The sequence below is a fragment of the Castor canadensis genome, chromosome 11 (genome assembly GCF_047511655.1).
Source record: "Castor canadensis chromosome 11, mCasCan1.hap1v2, whole genome shotgun sequence".
NCBI classification, from domain to species: Eukaryota; Metazoa; Chordata; class Mammalia; order Rodentia; family Castoridae; genus Castor; species Castor canadensis.
In genome coordinates this window covers 38,846,156-38,871,426 of record NC_133396.1, presented here as the reverse complement: position 1 = coordinate 38,871,426, position 25,271 = coordinate 38,846,156, and the positions used below count along the sequence as shown (strand labels likewise).

The 25,271-nt window shown below is 45.7% G+C and overlaps 1 protein-coding gene and 1 pseudogene across 3 annotated transcripts in view; one reads left to right on the top strand and one right to left on the bottom strand.

Moving 5' to 3' along the window:
- Positions 1 to 920: 920 nt before the first annotated feature.
- LOC141414049 (large ribosomal subunit protein eL21-like) lies at positions 921 to 9,032 on the bottom strand (annotated as a pseudogene).
- Positions 9,033 to 11,943: 2,911 nt separating this feature from the next.
- The window catches only part of Unc45b (unc-45 myosin chaperone B), a 36,295-nt gene continuing 22,967 nt past the window's right edge, over positions 11,944 to 25,271 (top strand). Inside the window, exons 1-8 of one of the 3 annotated variants that reach the window (XM_020185729.2) lie at positions 11,955 to 12,118; positions 12,454 to 12,621; positions 13,139 to 13,175; positions 13,756 to 13,931; positions 15,307 to 15,396; positions 17,235 to 17,402; positions 17,967 to 18,135; positions 22,070 to 22,240. In XM_020185729.2, coding sequence (XP_020041318.2) covers positions 12,454 to 12,621; positions 13,139 to 13,175; positions 13,756 to 13,931; positions 15,307 to 15,396; positions 17,235 to 17,402; positions 17,967 to 18,135; positions 22,070 to 22,240 — 979 coding nt within the window. In that variant the 5' untranslated portion in view covers positions 11,955 to 12,118. Of the gene's footprint in view, positions 12,119 to 12,420; positions 12,622 to 13,138; positions 13,176 to 13,755; positions 13,932 to 15,306; positions 15,397 to 17,234; positions 17,403 to 17,966; positions 18,136 to 22,069; positions 22,241 to 25,271 lie in introns of all 3 variants that reach the window. The other 2 variants (XM_074046340.1, XM_074046341.1) reach the window with 2 other exon arrangements.

Genomic DNA, 25,271 nt, shown 5'->3' with positions numbered 1-25,271 from the left:
ACTGCCAACTGGGGGTGTCAGGACTGGCCTGGCACGGTGATCCTCCCCATCTCCGCCTCTGATAAAGCTTTGAGTAGCTAGGACTATTGGCGTGAACCACTGCACTAGACTCAATCATACTTGATGAGCACAAAGGTAAATTCTGCAGTTATCAACACTGTGGAGCAATAATGATGATGATGATGATAACGATGGCAACGGCAGCATTGTGTCAGGCACTGTTTGAAGCGCTTTTCAGAAGTACTCATTTAATCCTCACAACAACTCTTTCTCCTCGTGTTCGGAAGCAGAACCGAAGCAGGGAGCAATGAACATGAGTTCTCTCGCTGGACACCTGGGATATTTCAGGGGACTCTCCTGTCCCTGGTGACGCGGGGCAGGGTGTCTCCAGCTCCCTCACTTCTGCCTCACTGATAAAATTGGATGTTACCTCCAGCTCCACTGCCACATTGAGTGACACACAGAGTAACTGTCACTTCCTGCCTGAACTAAGACAACAGCCTCTGGACCAGCCTCCTTATCTTCATTCCTTCCTCCTCCCATCCATTCTCCACCCTGCAGCCAGGGCAATTTTTTTCTTTAAGTATTTCTCTGCGGGAGAGGATATCACACTTCTACTCAATTAAGAAAAACATTTTTGCTAGGTGCCAATAGCTCATGCCTATAATCCTACCTACTTGGGAGGCAGAGATTGGGAGGCTCAAAGTTCAAGGCCAGCTTGGGGAAATAGGTTGTGAGAACCCATGTCCAAAATAACCAGAGCAAAGTGCACTGGAGGTGTGGCTCAAGTGGTAGAGCGCCTGCCTTGCAAGCATGAAGCCCTGAGTTCAAACCCCACTCCCACAAAAAAAAAAAGAAAGAAAAAGAAAAACATTTTTACAGTGTAGAGGTATTTTATTTATTTATTTATTTTTCATCCTTTATGCCATGAACTCATAGGGTTATAGTTCCAGCAGCTCAGGCTCCTGCCATTGGTTCTCACAAAGTGTGCATCTCTGGGTGGCGCTTCAGTTGGACCCAAGTGCCTTTCTCTTTGGCTTCCTTCTTTTTCTGATCATTTTCCTTCACACTTTTCAGGAAGCTATGTTTGTGGGAAGGCCTCAGGACCCCCAGAGCCTCTTGGAAAAGAGCGGGGTCACTGTAGCTTTTGTGCAACAACCCTAAGAGAGATAAGAAGTCCCAGAGGACCTCTTTCAAACTCCCCATTCTCTCTCTCTGCTGGGACGGGGAGACCCAGTCCTGAGAATATGATGTTCCACACTTGGGCTCATAGCCATAGCAACATGACAGCCAATCCCAGTACAGAGGTCAAGGGAAACCTGGGGACTACCACATACTCCTCCCTGCTTTTCTGCACTGCTTAAATACTCTCTTCAGAAAATAAACTGCGCCATTGCTGCCCTGCACTTCCTTGAGCTCCTGTCGTTATTCCCCGCTCCAGACCCCAAGACCACAGTCTAGCTGGCCTGCGGCAAGTGGTGCAGCGACTGGGATCTGCTCTGAACATCTTGGCAGTGCAATTCAAGTTGGGAGCCCCAACCCAAGGTGTTGTGAACTGTAAGTTGGGGAACATTATGGGGAATGCACTGAGTTCAGAACACAGGCATTTCTTGCAGCTGCTACACTGCTTATATTAAAAAGTAAGGTATTTCTTACACCCAGGGACAAATTGAAGATTTTATAGAGACAGTTATCCAATTTAATCCTTGGTTTCCTGAGCATGAAACTTTAGACCCTGATAGCTGGAAGCAGATAGAAGAAAATGTAAAGAGAGCTCACCAAAGAGGGGAAAATATTCCTATCCATTTTTTTGGCATGTGGTCCTCTGTTCATTATTGCTTGGGACCTCTAGTGGAACCTTCTAAAGAGGCTCCTGAATCAAGTCTTCCAGAGGACAATAAGGAGGAAGAAAAGCTTCCTCCCAAAAAACTTGTAAAATTTAAATTTTCCTCTGTGGAGGATTCTACATCACTTTATGTTTGTTTTTACCCATCTTTTGCTCCATTGAAGGCTATCCCTCAGACAGGTACCATTCCTAAGAAAGGGACAAAACGGGGAGAAGAAAATGAGGAAGTCTCTCTAGAAAAAACTTTCAGACAGCTATTATTGGAGGAAGGGAATGATGACCCTTCTCCTCCATCTTTGGCTCCTTCACCTTTGCAGAACCCTCTGGCCTTTTCAGTCATCCTGGGGCCTCAGAGACAATGATGGCATGAGACTGTTTCTCTTGGAGTCCTAAGAGGATTTAGAGATGCAGTTAGGGAGAATGGAGCTAATGGCCCATACACCCTTACTCTGTTGGAATATCTGAGTCGAGAAATTTGTACACCATGAGACTACAAGCAATTAGCTCAAGCTTGTCTTAGCCCTGGTGATTTCCTTATATGGAAAGCAAAATATTATGATGAATGTGATGAACAAGGGCAAAGAAATAGGGATGCAGGTGTGCCCTTAATGGAGTAGGAAAATACGCTGATGCCCAACAACAGATGTTTGGTATGCCCCAATATTTTGATCAGATAAGACTTTGTGCCAAGAGAGCTTGGAGTAGCCTTCCTGACTTGGGTATGGAATCAACTGAGAGTTTCTTGCAGCTGAAACAAAAAGCCAATGAGCCTTGAGCTGAATTTCTCACTCGAGTTGAACACGCTATAAGTTACAAAGTTCAACATGCAGATGCACAAAGGTTCTTGGTCCGTCAGATTGCATATGAGGGGGCCACCAAAGAATGTAAAAATCTATCAGACCAGTAAAGAATGGAGATCTTTCTACTTGGGTTTCTGCTACCCAGGATATTGGCACTCAATCATACATGACTGCTGTTCTAGCAGCCGCCCTAACTTCCTCAAAAGGCATTACTGCTTCCCAGACACCATGTTTTGGATGTGGCCAAAAAGGCCACCGGAAAAGGGACAGCCCCAAGGGCAAAGATCACTGGGGCCCAAAGCATGTTCCTCCAGGGGGAAGACCTTCTAAAATGTGCCTATGATGCAATAAAGGCTATCATTGGGCTAAAGACTTTAAATCCAAACATCATGCTCATTGGAGACCTTTAAATAGGACAGGAGGCAAACTTCAGCCCCGCCCCAAGAAGGAACAATTTCCTGTATCCAGTAGGAAGACTCCCCAGAGTTCAGGATTTGATCTCCTTGTCTTAGAGGCATTGACCATCTCTCCAGGTATACACCAGTCCTGGTGACATGTCATTTCCATAACTTTACAAAAGAATTAACAGGAATAATCATGGGAAATGAAAACTATCTTCTTCAAGGACTAACTGTGCATCCTTATTATACTATGTTAAAATCCAAGTCTCCAATAATAGTCTATGTTTCTAGCTCTAGGCAATGGTTAAGATTAGAGAAGAATGCCAAGATTGCAATATTTTTGCCTTTACCATCTGAGACCTCTCCTCAAATATATTGGACTCAACCCATTTTAGATCAACAGCCCTTAGCTACTATCTATATTAGGGAATAGCTTTTCAAGGTCTTCTAGACACAAGAGCAGATCAGAGTGTTATTCCTCAATCATTATGGCCTAAACATTGGGGAAGAAAAAGAGGAACCACAGTACAAGGAGTAGGGGGATCACAATTAGCCAAGGTTAGTGCAGAGGTACTCCAATGGGAAGATGAAGATGGCAATTCAGGGACTTTTCAACCTTTCGTAATTATAGGACTACAATCTGCTTATGGGGGAGAGACATAAAGCAGCAGTTGCACATGACTCTTACCACGCACAAAGCTCAGCCTTGGGAGGAGGCTCTTTCCCAGGCTCAACAAGATAGGACAGTCACAAGGCCTTGGGAGGAGCCCCTTTCCCAGCGTTCTTCCTGTCACTGTGGCCTTGGTTATTCCTGTAACCACCCCCTCCTAGGGGCCACGGATATGAAGTCCCGGCCCACAGCTGTACCACTTAAGTGGTTGATCAATGAGCCTGTATGGGTTGATCAGTGGGACAAAAATTACAACAGGTTCATATTTTCATACTGCAACAAATAAAAGCTGGACATGTGGAGCCTTCCAATAGTCCATGGAATAGTCCTATTTTTATAATAGAAAAAAAAGCTAAAGGAAAACATAGATTAATACATGACCTTCGAGCCATTAAAAAAGCCATGCAAACCATGGGAACTTTACAACCTGGTCTCCCTTCTCCCGCCATGATTCCTGCAGGATTTGCGACTATAATTATAGATTTAAAAGTCTGCTTTTTTTTACTATCCCATTACATGACAATGACAAGGAGAAACTTGCCTTTACATTGCCATCCATTAATAATGAAAAACCAGCTCAATGGTATCAATGGAAAGTATTACCTCAAGGCATGAAAAACAGCCCCACCATGTCAGGCCTATGTCCATGCCTCTCTTACACCCTTCTATAAAAAATGGCCACAAATTAAATGTTTTCATTATATGGATGATGTTTTAATTGCTCATCCCTCATTTACACTGTTACAGCAGACCCTCAGAGACTTAGAAAGATGCCTAGCCAAGGAAGGTTTAATTATAGCTTGTTACAAAACACAGCTCTGCCCACCATTCCAATGTCTGGGAAACACTGTAGTTGATAATATAGTCAAACCTCCTAAACTAAAATTAGACATAAAAGAGGTTATGACATTAAATGAATTACAGACACTATTAGGAAACATTAATTGGATTCAGCCTTTTCTTAAGATTCCCCTGGACTCTTTAAAACCTGTATTTGAACTATTATAAGGAGATTCTCAATTAAACTCATTAAGAAAATTAACTCCAGAAGCACAACAGGCTATACAACTTATTAAAACCACTCTTCAATATAGCTTCATCAACAGGATAGACCCCAGTCAGCCCCTCCAGCTACTCATATAGGGTACTCCAACTACTCCAACAGGGGCTATTATACAATGGCCAAATAAGATGATAGAGATGCTCTTTATCCATAACACACCCCCTAGGACTGTCACTCCCTATATACAAGAGATAATAAATCTAATTATGAGGGGAAGGCAAAGATGTAAACAATTATCAGGCAATGATCCATCACTCATAGTTACTCCCTTCACCAATATTCAGATAGACTATCTTTATCAACAAAACAATTTATGGCAAATTGCAATTAGTAATTACACAGGACAATTTGACAATCACATCCCAAAGACCCTACCATAAATTTTTTAACTTCTCAGGCCTGGATTCTACCTTGCATCACAGCCACCAAACCTCTAGCCAATGCAATCATGGTATATACTGATGGTACCAGTAAAGGGAGAGTCAGATACATCATTTACTCCCCCTTGGGGACATGTACAGAACAAATAAACATTGCAACTCCAGGAGCAACTGCACAACATGCTGAAATCTTAGGAGTTCTTGCAGCCCTGCGAGCTCTCCCTGGTCTGGTCAATATGGTTTCAGACTCCCAATATGTAGTTAAGGCCATTAACTCTATTGAAACAGCTAGACTAAAAGGAGATCCTAATTCTACCATTTTTCAGTTATTCACACAGGCTCAATTGATCATCCAGGCTGTACTTCTCCAGTTTTTATTACTCATATCCATTCACATATAGGCCTGCCTGGCCTTATGACCAAGGGAAATCAAGCAGTAGATCAGCTTATCTCCTTTACTGCTGTTGAGAACTCTCAAAATTCTTCTTCCATTTTTCAACAGGCCTTACAAAGCCACTCTTTACTACACCAGAGTGCTCACATGTTACACAAACAATTCCCAACCTTGACTTGAGACCAATGCAGACATATTATTAGGGCCTGCCCCACTTGCAGTATTCTTTTACCTTTGGGCCCTAATACTGGCATCAACCCTCATGGTCTTAAAGCAAACCATATCTGGCAAACTGATTTCACTCATATTCCCCAGTTTGGCACCTTAAAATATGCTCATGTGACAGTGGACACGTACTCTGGTGTCCTCTTCGCCTCAGCCCACACAGGGGAAACTACCAAACCTGCCCTTGGTCACCTGCTTGGTGCTTTCACAACCTCTGGAATTCCAAAGTCCATAAAGACAGACAATGATCCCACCTACACAAGTAAAAAATTTCAAGAATTCTGTAATTTATGGGAAATTACTCACAATACTGAGTTACCCTATAATCCCCAAGGCCAAGCCATTGTAGAACACCAACATCAAAGAATTAAAAATCAACTTATTAAAATAAAAAAGGGGGAACCAATTACATCTTATCCTATTAACCTTAAATTTTTTCTCACTTGACAATCAAGGCATTACACCTATGGAAAAACACTTCTGTGCATGGAACACGTGCCCACCTGTGCATGTTCTTTGGAAAAATTTAGAGACAAACATGTGGCAGGGACCTGACCCTTTACTAACTACAGGTCGAGGTATGCTTGTGTCTTTCCAGAACATGAATGATGACCAAGATGGCTGCCTCTCCGATGCATCAAACCAGTCACAGCCATTGATGGGACCCATGAAGAGACTTTCGGCTGGACGATCAACCATGACCTAATCACCGCCCCCCCAAAAAAGAAGGAGAACCCCCCCAGCAGTGACCTGGGGAGCCCTTAAAGCTTTGGTTCAGCAGGCCCAAAATTGGAGTGCTACTAATGGGCAGGATATCACTTGACCTGAGTTACTTCTTGTCTGTCTGTTGGCTGTCCTTACCATTAATTCCCAGGGGGCCAAAGCAGAGGAAAATTACACACACTGGTCATTTGTGCCTCATCCTCCAATCCTTTGTACCAAAGTTTGGGGAGAACCATTGCCTGTATTTTGGAATAATGCTTCTCACGCCTTAGGAGGCGGACCTTTGCCTGATGGGTATAACATCTCTGAACAGCTATAATTATCTCAGTATGATGGTTCCTTTGTAGGACACCCTATGTGCTTCTGTCCCCCTAGAGGTGTTAACATGACCTGCCCCATACCTTGTCTGCAGGCTCAACTTAATTATAGATACTTGGGACAATTCTACTGGAGTAGGGCTCCTACTCTCCATAGTTGTCCCTGTTAACAATTGTACTGGTGCTAATTGCTAATTTCTCCCCACTGCCCTAAGGTACAGACTTATGCACAAGGTCTTGGTTATGATCATGTGCCTTGGATGACTTGCATAGGACTTTACCCTGCACCTATACATCCTCGGGTGCCTTTTATGTCTTGGACCTTTCTCCCTACTTGGAATGAGTCCAATCCCTCTGAATTAGTTTACTCTCAACAGTTCTCTAATATTAACTGGGGATCTAGACCCAAAATGTGGCAAGGCCCCACCCTCTGCCACTCCGTTACTCAATATCAATCTCAAGTGTACACCACCTTAGATACACTCCTTGGTTCTTTGAAACCTTATAACCTTTCCTCTTGCAATGTCACTGTTTTTCCTAATAATCTAGCATTCTCTTGGGATTCCTCTAATTCTAATCATTCACTCAACTTTTCTGCCAGTTGTGTCAGACCTCCTCATGCCTATCTTATTGGTAATTTAAACTTTTCTGTTACTGCAAACCAGATGTTAGGACATATACAATATAAAAACTGTACCTTACGCACTTGCTTTGATTCCTCAGTTACCTCTCCTTTTTAAATTGTGCACCATCCTCCCTTTGGTTACCAGTTACCTTAAACCATACTTGGACTGGTGACAATGGGTTGGCATTACTACATGTAGCCCTGGAACAGATTCATCACCCCGAGAGATTTTTAGGTGCTCTCATCTTTGGAATTGTCTCTCTTATAACTCTCATAGCCAGCACAACCATCGATCTGGTGGCATTAACCCATCAAATTCAAACAGCTCATTATGTAAATACTCTCACCAAAAACATCTCTAGCATATTGCATTCTCAAAATGACCTTATCAAGAACCTTCAACAAAGGATCCTCAAACTACAAGAAGAATTGAACCTTATGGAAGAAACCCTTGCTGGAGTAGTCCAATACATACAGCCTACCTGTGATTCCCATATCATCACATCTGTGTTACTGCTGCTCAATGGAATGGCACTTACCACAACTGGACTTGGATACAACATTATATTCAGGGAGTTTGGACTCAAAATTCAACCATACACATCCAGGCCTGACTAAAGATATTCTTGACCTGCAAGCTGTCCATCTCTCTATTATCTCCCTGGACTCTATGCAGAGTTGGCTAGAGAAACTTAATCCTAGTCATTGGTTTAGTTTTGGACTTAAGGGACTAATAAGGATGGGTGGACTCATGCTTTTGTGTTTACTTTGTATCATATGGCTAATAAGAATAATCCCTTGAGAAACTAACTGCTGCAAAAAAAGAAAAGTTTCTAAATGCCTTTTTCATAAAAAATAAAAAAGGGGGAGATGTAGGAAACTTTCATGACCCCCCCCCAAAGCCTCTTGGAAAGGAGTGGAGTCACTGTAGCTTTTGTGCAACAGCCCTAAGAGAGATTGCAACAGTCCAAGAGGACAGTTGCTGAGCAACCCTGTTCTCTCTCTCTGCATGGGACCAGGAAGACCCATCTTGAGAACATGATGTTCTGCACTTGTAGCCATAGCAACGTGACAGCCAATCCCAGTACAGAGGTCAAGGGAAACCTGGGGACTACCACATATTCCTCCCTGCTTTTCTGCACTGCTTAAATACTCTCTTCAGAAAATAAACTGCGCCATTGCTGCCCTGCACAACCCTGAGTTCGTGTTGTCATTCGCCGCTCGAGCCCCCAAGACCAGAGTTGGAGCCCCCACTGCAGCTGGCCTGCGGCATATGTTGGCTCTTAGAGTGCTTAATATGCTGGGTACGCATATCACATCACAAAGTCTCTTGGCAAGAATCTTGGTCTGAACTTGCCTGTTCACAGCAGTGTCAACAGCATGCTGGGTGACAGTGTGGACTCTTCCAGTTTTGCCATGGTAACATCTGAGGGGCATTCCCTTTTGAACAATACTCATTCCCTTGATGTTTGCAATAGCATCATTTGCATAGATTTGCACATATGTGGCCAAAGGAACAACTCCCATGGTTTCTAAAAGGCCTAGAGAACATGCACAGGGTGCCCCCTCTTTCCTTTGTATTCATCATCTTAGGGAATTAATGGAAGATTTTTTTTTTTTTTTTGAGACAGGTTCTGGCTATGTGGCCAGAGCTGGCCCTTAACTTCCGGGCTCAAATTAGCCTTCTGTGTCAGTCCCTGCAGAGTGGGGACTGAAGACATGTCCCACTGTGCCAGGCTTAGGATAATCTTTTCAAACCAAAAATCTGCTCTGTTACTCTTCATTCTAAAGCCGTGCAATGGCCCTTATGTGCAGGAACAAACCAAACTCTATATTATGGCCCATCAGTCTTGCTGCCTCTAACTACCACCTCTCTTTAACATCAAATCCTTCTACTTTTTCTGAGCTCATCCAAGGCACTGTCCTTCCTGTACCCATGCTTTTGCACATGCAGTTTTCTGTGTTTGGAACTGTTATGGACTAAGCAAAGAATATAAACCCTAGGAGGCGGTAGTAAAGGAGCTGGATAGGGCAGTACACACCTGTAATCCAAGCTATTTGGGAGGCAGAGATCCAAAGAATCTTGGTTTGAAGTCTTGGCCCCAGGCAAAAATGTGAGACCTCCTCCCCATCCTAAAAATAACCAAAGAGCAAAAAAGGGCTGGAACGCGTCTCAAGTGGTAGGCAAGCACAGAACCCCAAGTTCAACCTTCAGTACCACAAAAAAAAAAAAAATAGAGGAAGAGACTCCAGAACACATACCCTATGCATTTCTCTGTCTACCTGTCTCTCTCTCTCCCTCTCCCTTCCTTCCTCCTCCTCCCAGCCCCCGGACTGTCTTTCCCCACCTCTACCCTGGTTCTGAGCACACACAGAGGGAAGACCATGTGCACCAGTAGATGGCTGCAAACAGAGGAGAGAGGCCTCTCCAGAAACCAGTCCTGATAGCACCTTGATCTTGGACTTCTCACCTCCAGAGCTGTGAGGAAACACCACATGTCTGTCGTTTAAGCCCCACAACCTGTGGAATTCTGCCATGACAGTCTGAGTAGACTACTATACGAACAGTTCCTCATTCTTCATGTCTTGCCTTAAATAGTCATTCATCCTCCCAACAAATGTATTGAGCACTTACTCTCTGCTAGACATCACTCTAGGAGCTCTATGTATATTAACTCATTTGTGACTGGAACAGTGTCACATTTCCCTGTTCCTCACATTTAGAAATCACAGATCCATGGAATTATTTCATTCTGGCACACAGTACTAAGCATCACTCCGCATTGCACTCTTACAGACACTTGGAATACACATAAGTGAATATGGTAGACCCAAATCCTTGCCCTGGAGTTCTCTGCTTCCATTATAGGTCAGGGTGCCTAGCACAGAGGAAGCATATAAGAAATGCTTGTGGAATGAATTACTGAACCAGCATTTGAGTCTAGGATCAGTTGAATCAAAACTCAAGAAACCACATTTCTCTGCTAATGGTGAGCCCCTGTATCATATCACCTCAGTACTTACCCCACCAATGGGCCCCATGGATTGGCATACCATGCGGGGAGGGGATTCATCCAACCATCCATTTGTTCATTTATCAAACGTGTTAAACCAAGCGTGGTAGCACACATCTGTGGTCCTGGCTACTCAGAAGACTGAGGTAAGATGGTCTCTTGAGCCCAGCAGTTCAAATCCAGCCCAGGAAACATAGTGAGACTCTCATCTCAAAAACAAAGCAAGCAAACAAACAGCAACCAAAACAACTCCCCATGGGTTAGGGCTTCATGTTTAGCAGGGCAGTAGAACCTGTCCAAGGTCACATAACTGCATATCCAAGTGTCCTAGGTCACAGAGCTAGAAGCAGAAAGAAACCTATGCTTTTTCTTCAGTGACTTTCAGGGAAGTTTGAAAATACATGGGAAGTGGAGGGGAATAGAGATGAGTGGGGCAAAGAACTGGCATGAGGACGCCATTCGTTTGTTCATTCATTCATTTATTCAGAAAACACACCCTGGGCCAGGGTCTTTCCTTGGAATGGGGTAGGAGGGTAGGAAGGGTGAAGAAGTTGCCTGAACTGCTGTCCTTGCCCTCCCCTCCAAGACAGAGCTCATGGCTCAGGCTCAGAGACACTGAAAGGCAGAAGTTCAGAGTTCAAGTGGGAACAACCTCATAAATTCACCTCAGTATCCCTCCGTTGGCTGAAGAGAAAGGGTACCTGTCCCTTGGGATGACAGCTCTTGCCCAGGAAAACTCCCTTCTGATAAGAAAACCTCCGTTCATCCTAGGAGAGTTCCCAGATTACAGTTCTTGGGTTTAGGAAATTCTCAATCTGACCTGCCCTTGCCCTATGAGATTTCAGCCTTATGGGGGAGAAACAGCCCACCTCCAGGGAGCTCCCCATCTGCTGAGGGAGGTGAATTGAGTATATTCACCAGACACAGAGGGACAGGAACAGGGACAACATGCATACCCAAACAATAACCCACTCACGGTACAGGGAGTTAGCAAATCCTGTTGTCTTTGTAAAAAGTAAGGACATGTTCCACAAAGGACTGCAGGAAGAGGTTGAGGAAGTGGAAGACAGGGAGACACTTTCCACTGCTCTGCCCCCTGCCCCCCCCACCTGCAGAAAGGCATTTCTGGAAGTCTCCAGTTGCTTGGGGACCTGGCAGCTGCTATGTGTCCAAGTCTATCAGCCCCTCAGCTGTCACTCTGTTACCAAAATAGCACCGTGTGTGTGTGTGTGTGTGTGTGTGTGTGTGTGTAGGGGGGGTTGTTTATCTGGGATGGAGGTGGAGAAGGGACATTATGGCTGTGCCTAGGAAGGGGGGAGGATATCTTGGGGGCATCTCCTATCTCTTCTGGACCTTTTTCTTACTCTTTGGGGTATGAGCTCCAAAGAACTGTCCCTGAGCGGGGTGTTCAAGGGACAGAAGATAGCACCTGCACGTGGTCATGACTATCCAGTCCAGAGAGGGGGAGGGCCCTGAGTATCAATGACAGACTCCAGGGGCACCTGCCTCTGTGGCCAAATATGGTTTGGAGCCACTGGCTGGGGTGATAAAGTCTCCTGGGTGGGGGCTGGGAAGGGCAGACTGAGGCTGCTGGCTGAAATAGAGGAGAGCACAGTAGCAGTGTCCCATCCCGGGAGGAGGAGGTAGCCCTGCTGAGACGGTGAGTCAGGAGACTGGGCAGGGAGAAGGCACTGAGGACTTTCAGGCCTTGTGAGAGCTCAGATATCCTGGCATGGTGGCTTCACCCAGCCAGATTGAGAGGGACAAAGAGACACAAAAGGATTTGGACATCCCTCTCAACTGGGGCCAACTCAGGAAATGTTATTATGTACTTCAGGGGCAATGGGTTTAGGGGTGCTGGGGATGTATCCCCAGGCAGAATCCCCACCCTCCATCCTGCAGAGGGAGGCCTGAAACTCTGGACTTCAGGCCGGGAGCCTTACCCTAGGTCTGGAGCCCCAGGCTGACCAGCTGGGGCTACCCCTGTCCCCACAGATGACAGAGGTAGAAGCAGCGCAGCTGAAGGAGGAAGGCAACCGGCATTTCCAGCTCCAGGACTACAAGGCAGCGATGAAAAGCTACAGCCAGGCCCTGAAGCTGACCAAGGACAAGGCTCTGCTGGCCACTCTCTATCGGAACCGGGCAGCCTGTGGCCTGAAAATGGTCTGGGGTGGGACAGGCAGGGCTGGAAGGCAGAGGGGACTGTCAGGCTGGAGTCAGGGCTATTATGGAGGCAGCTCTTGTCCTGCGCTCCTGCTAGGGACAGACCATCATCTAGCTTGGACCTCTTGGGTTGCAGCAGGTGTCTCCTATTTCCTGACCCACTGCTCTGGAGAGACAGAAATTCCTCTAGATCAGAGTCGGCCCAATGCGGGTGGTGTTCAGTTATTTCATAGCATCTTAAGAACAGCCCTGTGAGGGATACACTGTTGCCAGCCTGAGCAAACCCAAGCTTAATTAGCTCACCAAAGCTCTCCCAGTGGCAGCAGAGTTGGGATTCAAACCTGGTTTGGCTGAATCCAAAGCCTGTCCACTTTTCCATGCCCACTGAGGGGCACATCCTGGGCTTTGGATAGCCCACGGCTCCCTGGCTGAAGCTCTCCTCTCTCTTAGAGGACTCTGGTTACCTCTGCACTGCACCCCTATTAACTAAGTCTCCCTCTCCTTCCTCATTTTTCAGGAGAGCTACGCTCAGGCCGCTTCGGATGCCTCCAGAGGTGAGCCCTTTTATCCTCTCCCAGCATGGTCTATGTGGGGTTTTGATTGGGGTTCCCATTTTTTTGAGAAACAGTGCTAGTTTGGAGTGGATTCAGAAAGGCAGAACCAGCTGGAGAAGAGACTGGAAATGTCCTGTAAGAAGAAGTTGAGAGAATCAGCAGTATTTAGCTCAAGGAAGGTGACACCCAGGTGGGACAGAGAGTGGCCTTCAAATGCCCAAAATGCTGTCACAAGGACAGATTAGATTTCATCTCAGGGGTTCCAGGGCTGGTCAGAGGAAGGAAGGACCAAGTTACAAGGAGTGCATTTTGGGTAGGAAGAGGAGAGTTTTTGTGCTGGAGCTGCCTGGCTGCCTGGCTGCCTGGAGGAGCAGGGAGATTCCAGTCCATGGGAGTATGCAAGCACCAACTGTATGAGCCATTGGCAAAGGGATGGTATGGGCCAGAGAGTTATGTAGGGGGTGATCTCTAAGGTAGACATGAAGACACAATTCCTGCAGTTGCGGCAGTGGAGTGGGGAGAGGCAGTCTGCAGCCCGGTACCTGCCGCCCTGCAGATCTGTCCGTTCTCCCCTCTCTAGCCATCGACATTGACTCCAGAGACATCAAGGCTCTGTATCGGCGATGCCAGGCACTTGAGCACTTGGGGAAGTTGGACCAAGCCTTTAAGGATGTGCAGCGCTGTGCCACCCTGGAGCCATGGAACCATAGCTTCCAGGAGATGCTGAGGAGGCTCAACACCAGCATCCAGGAGAAGGTGAAGCAGACCACTATACAAACCTTGGCTGTGCTCACCGTATCCCTAGTAGGAGATCAGCTGGGGAAATGGGACATCAGGACAGAGCTAGTCAAGAGACATGGGCAGCAAGAGACATGGGCAGGCACAGAATAGTTGGGCGGGTGCACCTACCTGTGAGTGATGGAAGGTGCTGTGACATCGTCTGAGGGCACAAGCTAGCCAGGGCTAGAACATGGGTCTTTTAAATTCCAGATGGAAGCTTAAAAAAAAGCCCCCAAACCAACAAAACAAGATCACATAGTGTGTTTGCAACACTAAGCTCCTTTCTAGTAGGACGAAAGCAGCATGGGATACCTGGGAAAGAGGGTTCTGATGAAGGACAGAGGGTCAAAGCCTGTGGGCACAAGTGACCTTCTCCAGGAAGATAGAGGGGAGGAGGAGAGCTTGGATCAGGAGAGAAGTGTCCTGCACTGCCCTGGTTCAGCTACCGACTTCCCAAGGGACCCCTTCGGGTGCCGGTTCCTCCTGGAATTTTGTGGGGGAGTCTGCTCACTTAGCATCTTGTTCTAGACTCAGTAACTCCTGTGCAACCCTGCAGGGGACCACTGCAAACCATCCAGGGTGCAGGGTGCAGACTCTGAGCCGGGGAAACGCAAATGAAGGAGAGATCAGGGAAGGGGTAGGCACAAGAGGCGAGTTCCCCAGCCCAGAGGGAATGAGTCCAGACACAGGCGGGAGTGTGGAGCTGCAGAACTAAGGCACAGGAGGCCAGGAGGAGCTGGGGAGAGGAGCCATTGGGTCATGTTATGAAAGATCCAGAGGCCTGGATTAGGGTAGTGTGAGGGTCTAGACACCCAGCCATAATGGCTTCAAGTTGCTCAGAATGATACATGAAAGCTGCCTCCAGTTTATGATCCTGGAGACAAATTTCTATTTTAGTTCCTATTTAAATGTCTAATCGCTAGCTGATTATGATTCTAAAATTGGACTGATGATCCGTTCTTTTCATCCAAGGCTGTTGTGATGACCAAATGGTAATCTTTTTTGTTGTTGTTGTTTGGTGGTACTGGGGTTTGAACTCAGGGCCTCACACTTGCTAGGCAGTCACTCTACTACTTGAGCCACTCCACCAGCCCGTGATGACCAAATGGAATAACGAATGTAACTAGACTGGAAACTTTGTGGGGCAAGGACTTGATTTGACTCACCATTCTATCCTCAGCATCTAGAATGCATTTTGGCACACAGTTGCTATTCAGTTAATGCTTGTTGAATGAATGTACGGGAGTCCAGAGTAGATAACCTGATATTTGCTGAGATGAAATGTTGAACAGACAGAAATGATGCCCCGCTTCCAGCCTTCCTCCCTCCTGACTGTCTTCTCTTTCCTCAGCTCCGAGTGCAGTTCTCCACAGACTCGAGAGTACAGAAGATGTTTGAGATCCTCCTGGATGAAAACAGTGAGGCTGATAAGCGAGAAAAGGTGAGTGCTGCGCCGTGCGTGCCAGCAGAGGGCGCTCTCTGCACACAGCTTCAGCTGCTGGCCTCCGGACAGTGGAGGACGAGGGAGAGGGGCGCGTGTCCTTCACGATGGAGGAAAACTGGCCCCAAATTAATCCCATTAGAAAACAGCACGAACCACAAGAAGAACCAGGAGTAAGGTGAATCCAGCGTGGAGAGTCATGCAGTAGGGTCGCCTGCCTGCCGTCTTTTCTTTTTTTTCTTTTTGCATGCTATGTTTATTAAATGTTCAATTTTGTTCCTTGTATGTTTTTTGGTATTGATTTTGGCTTTTTAAAATATTGCATTAAGTATTCTTTATCTGGGTTATTGAGTTTTTTAGTACCTCCTTAAATTTTGCACTCAAGGTAAATGCCTCATTTGCCTTATTGTAATTTTGGTCCTGAGAAACAATGACACATTCAAATAAATGCTTGCTTTCTTTTCTTTTTTTTCCACCTTGGATTGAACTCATGGCCTCATCTGTGCCAGGCAAGCACTCTACCACTTGAGCCAGCCCTCAAATAATGCTTTATTTCATTTAGAAATATTATTAATAACTCATTCTGAAATATTAAAATATTTACTGATACCATTGTCTTTTTAACCACCTTTGTTGTGTTTTTTTTTTCTGTTTGTTTTTTTCACATTCCCTCTAGTCCTCCTAGGAAAAAAACGGAACATTTAAGTGTTTTACATTTGTAGGAACTTGACAGACAGTGCCTTGAGGGGTTGTTATTTTGTGGTTAATTAATTTACATGACATACAAATATCTTTTGCAACAAACTCTTGTGAGGACATAGTGAGTTGTTGCAGATAAAATAACTTTGTTTTGAAAAGTATGAAGCCCTAATCTAATAGTGATGTCTGGTCATGCTTGCCTGAAGTCTCAGCCTCTTCCCAGGGCCTGGCTTCTGCTGTCTCTGTCCACCTCTCTCTCTCTCCCACCTTGTCTGTTCTTCTCTCAGCCCTGGATTCTCAGGTCCTCCTCCAGCCTCCCATCCGGTCTAGGGCCTTCTAAAGGTTTATGTATCCTCAATTGAGAAGATTTCAGAGTGCGAAAAGACTTGGGAACCATAAAACTCAACTGCCTAATTTTTCAGATGAAAAGTAGAGAACCCAGAGCGGTGCTATGACTTGACCAATGTCACACAGAAAGTAGGTAGCAGAATCGGAACTCAAATCCCTAGATTTCAGATTCTATCTAATGCTGTCTCTGCCCACCAACTTCCACCTTCCTGAGAATCTCTACAACTTCAGATTCCCTTGAACAGCTCAATAAGCACACAAAACATGCTAAAGCCGCATTAAAAAAGAATTTTAAAGCTTGGAGCTGGTGGCTCACACCTATAATCCCAGCAACTTGGGAGGCTGACATCTGGAGGATTGTGGTTCAAGGCCAGCCTGGGCAAATAGTTCTCGAGATCTCCCTCCCCTTCAAAACAACCACAGCAAAATGAACTGGAGGTGTAACTCAAGAGGGTAGAGCTCCTGCTTTGCAAGCGTGAAGCCCTGAGTTCAAACCCCAGTCCTACAAAAAAAAAAATACATTATTAGAGTGAACATAGAGAGGATTCTGATTCCTGTCATCCATGCTTTTTCCATGTAGCTGCAATGTGTTTCATCAAGCTGGTCTTTATGCAAGGTGCCTTAAGTTCTTTTGGATTATGTTCTTGGGCTATGTTCCCAGGGTAGGATTGTATGACTAGAGAACATAACAGTACTCTAAAGACATGTACTAGTCCACGCATGAGGCCTGTGATCAAGGCCTCAGCAGTCACAGCTCTCTCATGACCTTCATTGCCTCTTCCTTCCTTCAGGCTGCCAACAATCTCATTGTCCTAGGCCGTGAGGAAGCAGGGGCTGAGAGAATCTTCCAGAACAATGGAGTGGCCCTGCTGCTGCAGCTTCTGGACACTAAGAGGCCCGAGCTGGTGCTGGCTGCAATTCGGACCCTGTCGGGCATGTGTAGTGGCCACCGAGCTAGGGTGAGGGTCTGGGGACCCGGGAATGGGTGTGCTTGGTGCATGTGGATGACTGCCAGTCTGAAGATCTGGAGGAGGACACATGGTCCGGGCTGTGGCTGGCACAGATAGAACCTGATCCAGGTCCTAAAGGGCTCTCCTGCCCCCAACCTTGATCATACGGTCTCTGACTCAACAGAGTGGTGGGCCTTTTTCCCCTTTGAGCTGGAAGTGGGTTTGACTAAGCAACGTCAGTTTGTTGAAAGTGGTTTTGGGGAAGAGCTGAGTGCAAGGCATGATGTTTTACATGTGTCACGCTAAGTCTTTGAAACCCAGTGTGTACTGGGGCAATGTGGTCTAGCCACCTGGCAAGAAGGGCTCAGTAGCCCCAGGTGGCAAGGGACTGCTGTTTTGGGTGATGTGATTCTGATCTCTAGAAAGAGGCTTCCCTGACCCGGGCCCATGAGGCTGCCTGTCCTCTTTTCCCTACAGGGTGGAGTTGGGTAGGCAGCTAGCACCCACCCCTCACCTGCTGGCAGTGAATGGGAGGGGCAGGGCGGCTGACCGTGCTTCCTGCTGGGGGTCTAGGCCACAGCGATTCTGCACGCAGTCCGAATAGACAGAATCTGCAGCCTCATGGCCGTGGAGGACAAGGAGATGTCTCTGGCCGTCTGCAACCTGCTCCAGACCATCATCGACTCCCTGTCTGGGGAGGACAAGAGGGAACACCGGGGGAAGGAGGAGGCCCTGGTTCTAGGTAGGAGACATTTTCTGGGTCTGGTTCAAGGGAGAGTCAGTCATGACCTGAGGCTGGGTGTTCCTGTGTGCAGAGGTGGCTTGGTTTTATTCTTACATGCATTTTCTGATTATAAAAATATAAGAGGCATCACAACACTATTTGCAATAGCCAAACGGTAGAAAGAAGCCATCTCCACCAAGCATAAGTACATAAGCAAACTGTGGAATGGGCACACATGGAATATTACTCAACCCTAACAAGGAAGGAAGTTCTTACAGGCCACACCTGGACGGACCTCAGGTGAAATAAGTTGGTCACAAAAGGACACATGCTGTGCGAGTCCACTTCTGTGAGGTGCTGCAGTCACACTCAGAAACACAGAAGGTAGAGTGGTGATTGTCAGGGCTGGGGAAAAAGGAATGGGGGCTTAGTGTTTAATGGGTGCAGTTTCAGCTCTGCAAGGTGAGAAAGTTCTGTGATGGATGATGGAATAACATTGTCAGTATACTCAGTGCCCCTAGATTGTACACTGAAAAATGGCTAAAGTGGTAACGCTTATGTCATATACATGTTATTACAACTTGAAAGAAATAACGGGGACTTACTGGAGAAATTTGGAAAAAATGTAAAAATATGCAAATGTGAAAAAACCCTAAAATCACTCATTTAGATCACCACTGTAATCACTACTGTGGGTGTCCTTCATATCTTTTTCTTTGTAAATATAAATATTCATATAAATATCAATTTAATGAAATGGGAATTCTGCTGTGGAATAATTTTATTTTTTTTTCACTGAGCAAAATTAATATTGCTTTCCATTTCGTATTTTTTTTGAGACAGGGTCTTGTTATGTGGCTCAGGCTGGCATCAAACTCCTGATCCTACTGCCTCAGCCTCCCAAGTGCTGGGATTACAGGTATGTGCCACCATGCCAAACTCATTAATATTCTTAAAAATGATTCTTACGTTTCAGTAATTATTACTTTTATACTTGTTTCATACATAAATGCACATGTAGACTCAGGTCTTCCTACACATCCAGGTAGGTCCTAGGTAGACATTAGCTTAGAAGTTCCTGCTCTGGCTGGGAGGTCACACAGGCAGGTCACTCAGAAAACTATATTAAATAAGTCTGTAAGGGCTAGTGGGGTGGCTCAGGTGGTATAGCACTTGCCTAGCAAGTGTGAGGCCCTGAGTTCAAACCCCAGTGCTGCTAAAAAAAACCCAGAATAATAAAATTTTAAATAGTCTATAATATTCCCTTGTATAGATGTATCATAATTCATCAATCTGTTCTGTTACTGGATGTTTATATGGTATCAAATTTGTATGCTTATACCCTTCAGCAGCCATTCTTAACGTTACTCTGTTCACATTTGTAATTATTTCCTAGGGACAATATTTCTAGAAATGTGAGTTCTAGGCCAGTGGCTATGAAGGTAACTTCCTTTCTCCATCTTCCTTTCTGAGAGTACATCAATTTGTACTTATTACTGAACTCACACCTGGAAGCTCACCCCTTAGAAAAAGCCAACGTCTAAGAGACGAGTTTGGGGAGAAAGGAAGAGTAGAGAAGAGAGAGATTTGCTCAAAAACCATCTTCTCCACTCCAGGGCATCAAAGGGTTACAGGTGTAGGATAGAAAGAATGAGGGAGAGAGGGAAATAAAGGGGAAGAATGTTTGTGCTTTTTTTCTGAGAATAGGTGGAGATCTTCCAGGAACTTGGGTACCAACTCTTTTCACTTCTGTGGTGGTCTGGTGTTTCCATTCTTGATGACAGCTAGGTGTCTTTAGCTTTGAAGGGAGAAGGGAGAGAGAGAGACTAGGCAAGTCTAGGTCAAGCTAACTCTGTGCTACAGTTCTGGACAAAGTATTCCTCAATGAACAAGGTGTCTATATGTCGAGCTGAGTAGAAGCTGACCCAAAGGGTAGGGCAGCAAAGGGAACAGACACAGTATGAAGACAGAGAGACCAAGCCTTCTCATCCTGTTCCAGTCACTCATCTGATGTCTGCAGGCCCAGGTGAAGAGTCAGTGTTTGCAGCAAAAGTGGCCTTCAAGTGTGAGAATAATCTAGGCAACTAATTATCATAACCCATATGGCAGAAGTGTCAGTTACAGCAAAGCTAGTGGGAGACTAATGACATATTGCCTACCTGTGTGACCTTCAAAATTAGGAGTCTTAAGTCAACAGAGAGCAAGTAAGGTAGTGGAATTATTTAGGTTTTTCCATGGTAACACGCTCACCAAGTAATGATGGGAGTGATGGGCGATCCTCTTTCATTTCAATACATTCTCACCAGATTTGAATACTATTGTTCTTAAAGATGTTTTCCTAGTAGGTACATAAAATTATTTTGAGTTTTAAAAGTAGTAACAGGAACTGAGGGTAGAGTTCATGTTACTAGATGAGTAACTCTACTAGTACTAGTAGAGTACTTGCCTAGCAAGTTTGTGGCCCTGAGTTCAATTCTCAGTGCCACAAAAGCAAAGCAAAACAAAACAAAATTAGTGAGATGGATCATTTTTCTTGTATTTTTTAGCCACTTGGATTTCTTTATCTTTGAATGGTTCATGTTGTTACCTATTTTTTTCTGTTGGGGTATCATCTTTCTTATTTACTAAGAGCTTTTTATAGATAATTAATATTAACTTTTAGAGTCCTAGATTCTTCTTTTTTTTGTAGTACTGGGATTTGAACTCAGGGCTTCACACTTACTAGGCAGGTGCTCTATCATAACCCAGCCCCAGACCTGGATTCTTGATGTGGCTATAACTTACTACTCTAATGGCCTGTGAGCCATGTACCTTTTTCTGATGTAGAATTTTGGAAGGTCTAAGATGACCTCATTTGGATGGCTGTTCATTAACTGGAGATGTTGGCTAGGAAACCTTGAGTTATTTTCCTTGTGACCTTTCTGGTGGCCAGCTTGAATTTCTTTATGACATGGTGGCTGAATTTTAAATAGACAAGCCCAATGTGCAGGTGCTTTGTAAGCCTTTGGCTTTGCCACTGTCCTATGAGCAATCCAGGGCCAGGTGGGAAAGGTGAATACTGGGAGGGGTACTTCATTGGGGGCTACCATGACACAACTTCCACAACTTCCTTAGGATGTAGTGACTTGTTGGACATCTCTGATACAAAAGCCTCCTACATACTGATTTCAAATCTTTCACCTTATAGCTTCTACCAGCCTCTCATCCCAATTCTGTTCTGTGGAGCATTGCAGATGAGTCTGTTAGCCCATGATGTGCCTTTATCTGAAAACAAGACACCATATCCACGCAAGTTTTTCCTTTGTCACGTGGTGTAGCTCCATTCCTCATCTGTTATTGATTTGGCATGGCTTGGAGATCCTTACTTTCCTGCCAGCCTGCTTGTCTTTGGGCTCTATCCTAGAATGAGAGCTAAAATCCCTCCATGACTCAGGGCAGTCACACAGAGCAAAATCGAGGAAAGGCACTTGCTTTGTAACATCCATAGCAGGCCAGAGCTCTGGCATCATTGACAAAGGCTGGCATTCAGGCTCCCAGTGTGCCTGAATCTGTGGGAAGGAAAGTGTTTGTAGGGAGTGTAAATTTCCTTTCTGGAAAACATTTTTATTAAATCAATTTATTAGAAACTACACAAAACGCCTCTGGATCTCTGCCAATCACTGCCTGGGAGTGAAAGGCTTTCAAGGAACCAGAACTATTCAAGAATAGAATGGGCTGTCTTTGAAGGGAATGTTCAGAGTGGCCGGAGGACCCTTGGGGGTATGGTCTAGGGATTTCTTTCCCTTTCTTGGGGTGAGATTGGCAACACTATACACTCCTGGGAACTCCACAGTCTCAGAAAGCAGAGGGTTTGATATCTCCAGAGTCCTTCTAGAAGCCTTTGTCATTCCTATTCCTATCTATGTGAGACTTTCTCCATCTCTCTATTTACTCTTCTTTCCTCGTTTTGCAGACACCAAGAAGGACCTGAAGCAGATCACCAGCCACCTGCTTGACATGCTGGTCAGTAAGAAGGTGTCTGGCCAGGGCAGGGACCAGGCGCTGAACCTGCTCAATAAGAATGTCCCCAGGAAGGACCTCGCCATTCATGACAACTCGCGCACCATCTATGTGGTGGATAATGGTGAGGAGGTGGGAGGGCTTGGGGCTCACCTAAGCTTTATTTTTTTTCAGTACTGGGATTTGAACTCAGGGTCTACACTCTACCAGCCCTTTTTGTGTTAGGTATTTTCAAGATAGGGTCTTGTGAACTATTTGCCCAGGCTGGCTTCAAACTGCTACCCTCCTGATCTCTGCCTACTAAGTAGCTGGGATTACAGAAGTGAGCCACTGGTGCCTGGCTTCACCTAGGACTTTTGAATGGGCACCAGGGTCCCTGTCACTGAGCAGAAAGTCCCTCTTGTCTGGAGGGAGTCTTTGTATCTGTCTCTTTAGATACCTGCTTAGCTTCTGATTCTCATTCTATTGAAAGTCCATGGAGTTTCTTTTTGGCAGTACTGAGGTTTGAACTCAGGGCATTATGCTTGCAAGGCAGGCACTCTACCATTTGAGCCACTCCACCAGGCCCTGGAGGGAGTCTTTAGTACCACCAGAAAAGAAGGGAACTTGAATTAGCATATTAGGGTCCACCAGTGGGCTGGTGAAGGTGTAAGTCAAGGCTCTGAATTCAGAGCTTGAACACACCCAGAAAATGTCCAGGCACACCCCAAAACATCTGGGTGGAGTCATCTAAGAATAGGGGCAAGTGTTAAGAAACAAACAAAGCTCTACCAAAGTGAGGTGACACTCCCGAAGTCTCATGGTTGGAAAAATAAATCACAAGTCTTCCGGGGGTGGGGGGAAGATGGCATCAAGTGTACTTTTACTGAGCAAAGTAGAAGTGTTCTGCAGATGGTCACCACATTTGCTAGCTCCAGGCTATTGGCCCTTTCCTAAATCAACATCTCTTCTTGTTCAGGAATCATACCTGTGGCTTTACAGTCTGCTACACTAAATTCTTCCACAGGTTTATGACCTTGCTCTGAAAGGTTCTGGCATGAAGTTTATCTTTCTGCGTTGTACTTACCTTGTTTGGTTTTTGAGGATTTCAACAAAGTGCACATGGCACATGCAAATGCTTAGACTTTAACAAATCACTCGTGTGCTTAAGGCTGAGGCCCCCCCATTTCCTCCCCTCCTCACCCCAGTGCTGGTCTTCTCTGCATCTATCAACAACCTTTTCTCTCCACACTGGGATCTAGGCTCAATCACCTGGTTTATAGATGGGGTGGGTGGAGAGCAGTATATCTTACTCTACTCCTTTGTTGAAGGGCATCAAGATGAACAGTGTGGCTGGGCGCTGGTGGCTCATGCCTGTACTCCTAGCTACTCGTGAGGCAGAGATCTGGAGGATCACGGTTCAAAGCCTGTCCAGGCAAATAGTTTGTGAAACCCTATCTTGATAAACCCTTCACAAAAATAGGGTTGGTGGAGTGGCTTAAGGTGAAGGCCCTGAGTTCAAGCTGCAGTATCACAAAAAACAAACACACAAAACAATAGTGTATGGGTGAAAATGAAGTGGATTTTAAAATTCTGCAATATGAGGTGTCTGTGTAATGCAAACTAGGATGATAAAGGAGCCTTCAGCAGGTCAAACCTGAAGTGAGCTCCTGGCTTACGGAAGGGACAAAGATTGACAAAGAGGAGGTCTACAGCGTTCTTACAGAAAAGAAGTGAGATGCCCAAGGTGTAGGCAGGATGGAAGGAAGAGTGGGAGATGAAGCTGGGGAAGGGATGGGAGGTGGAGCAGGTGCATTTGGTGGAGGCCTTTGGGGGCCAAGCCAGGAGTCTGAGTTGGTTCATTAAGCCCCTTCCAGCCCTACCAAGCATGTTTTATGTAACATAGTAAGAAATATCTATTTAGTTTCTGTATCCTCCTGGCACACAGTTCCTAATACTGTTGGACTTTTCATTAAGTGTATTTAGTATGCTGATGACCAGTGATTGGGATCCTGGGTGGACTAGGATAGGGGAAGTGGAGGTTGCCATGGGATTAGAGGGTTGGAACTTTCCACCCCCACCCCAACCTCTGACCTCAGATGAGGGGAGATTGAGTTAATCAGTAATGAGCAATGACTTAATAAATCATCACGAAGCTTCCATTAAAAGAATCTCTAGCCAGGCACTGGTGGTTCATGCCTGTAATCCTAGTGTCACATGCCAGTTTGAGGTGTTGCTGGCTGGTGTCGAGGGTCCTTGACTTCACATGCCAGAGAACTGGCTTGTGAGGCAGCTCAGTGATGAGCCAAAGCTGGTATATGAAATAGGATTTATTAGAGAGAAAGGAAAGGCTATAGCTAGGGCAGTGCAGGGGCACCTGGATACTGGTGGCTTGCTGCTCAGGTGAAGGCTGGGGCTTTTATGGATGTTTTAGCTCTGGGTTTGGGTAAGGGTTAGCAGGGCTTTTTTCATTGGCCATGGATTTGTGGGCTTTCTTAGGTGAACTGGTTTGTTTGTCCTTTATTGGGGGAGGGGAAATGACCTTGAGAGGATTTTGCTAATCAACGCAGATCTATGAGACCCTGCACCTCCTCTTCAGGGTGCAGGAATGCAGGTTTACAACTCCTTCTCAGGATGCAGGAATGATAGTGCTCTCCATGTGGGGGGATGGGATACTCACTCATCTGCCTTAGGTCTCCAGACCCCTCTGAGACTGCTGTTGGGGAGAGGGGTGATGACTCATCTAGCTGCTTCATGCTGACAATGGGGTGATGGGGGATAGGGGAGAGGGTACTTGTCTCAGGGGTTGGCCTCTGTAGTCTCCAGGGGCCCCTGATAGAATGGGATGGATGGCTCATGCATAGGCAGTGGTGAGTATTTCTTGACTAAGAGCTGGAGTTTGATCTGTTCAATCTGTCAAGATATAAATCTGGAGACAGCATTTATTATGCAAGGCCCAAATAGGAATATTAGTAGGAGCCTAACAAGGGGTCTTGCAAGGGCTGCATATCTAGGGATCCAGATTGTGCAAAATCCCGTAACTCCTAAGAAAGCTCCAAGCTGCTTTATGGTCTGGGGGAGTGGGAAAAATGGAGGATTGGGTTAATCTGCTCATGACTCAGGGAGCGAGTCTGTCCTTTTAAGATCATGCCTAGGTAGGTGACCTGAGGGAGGCA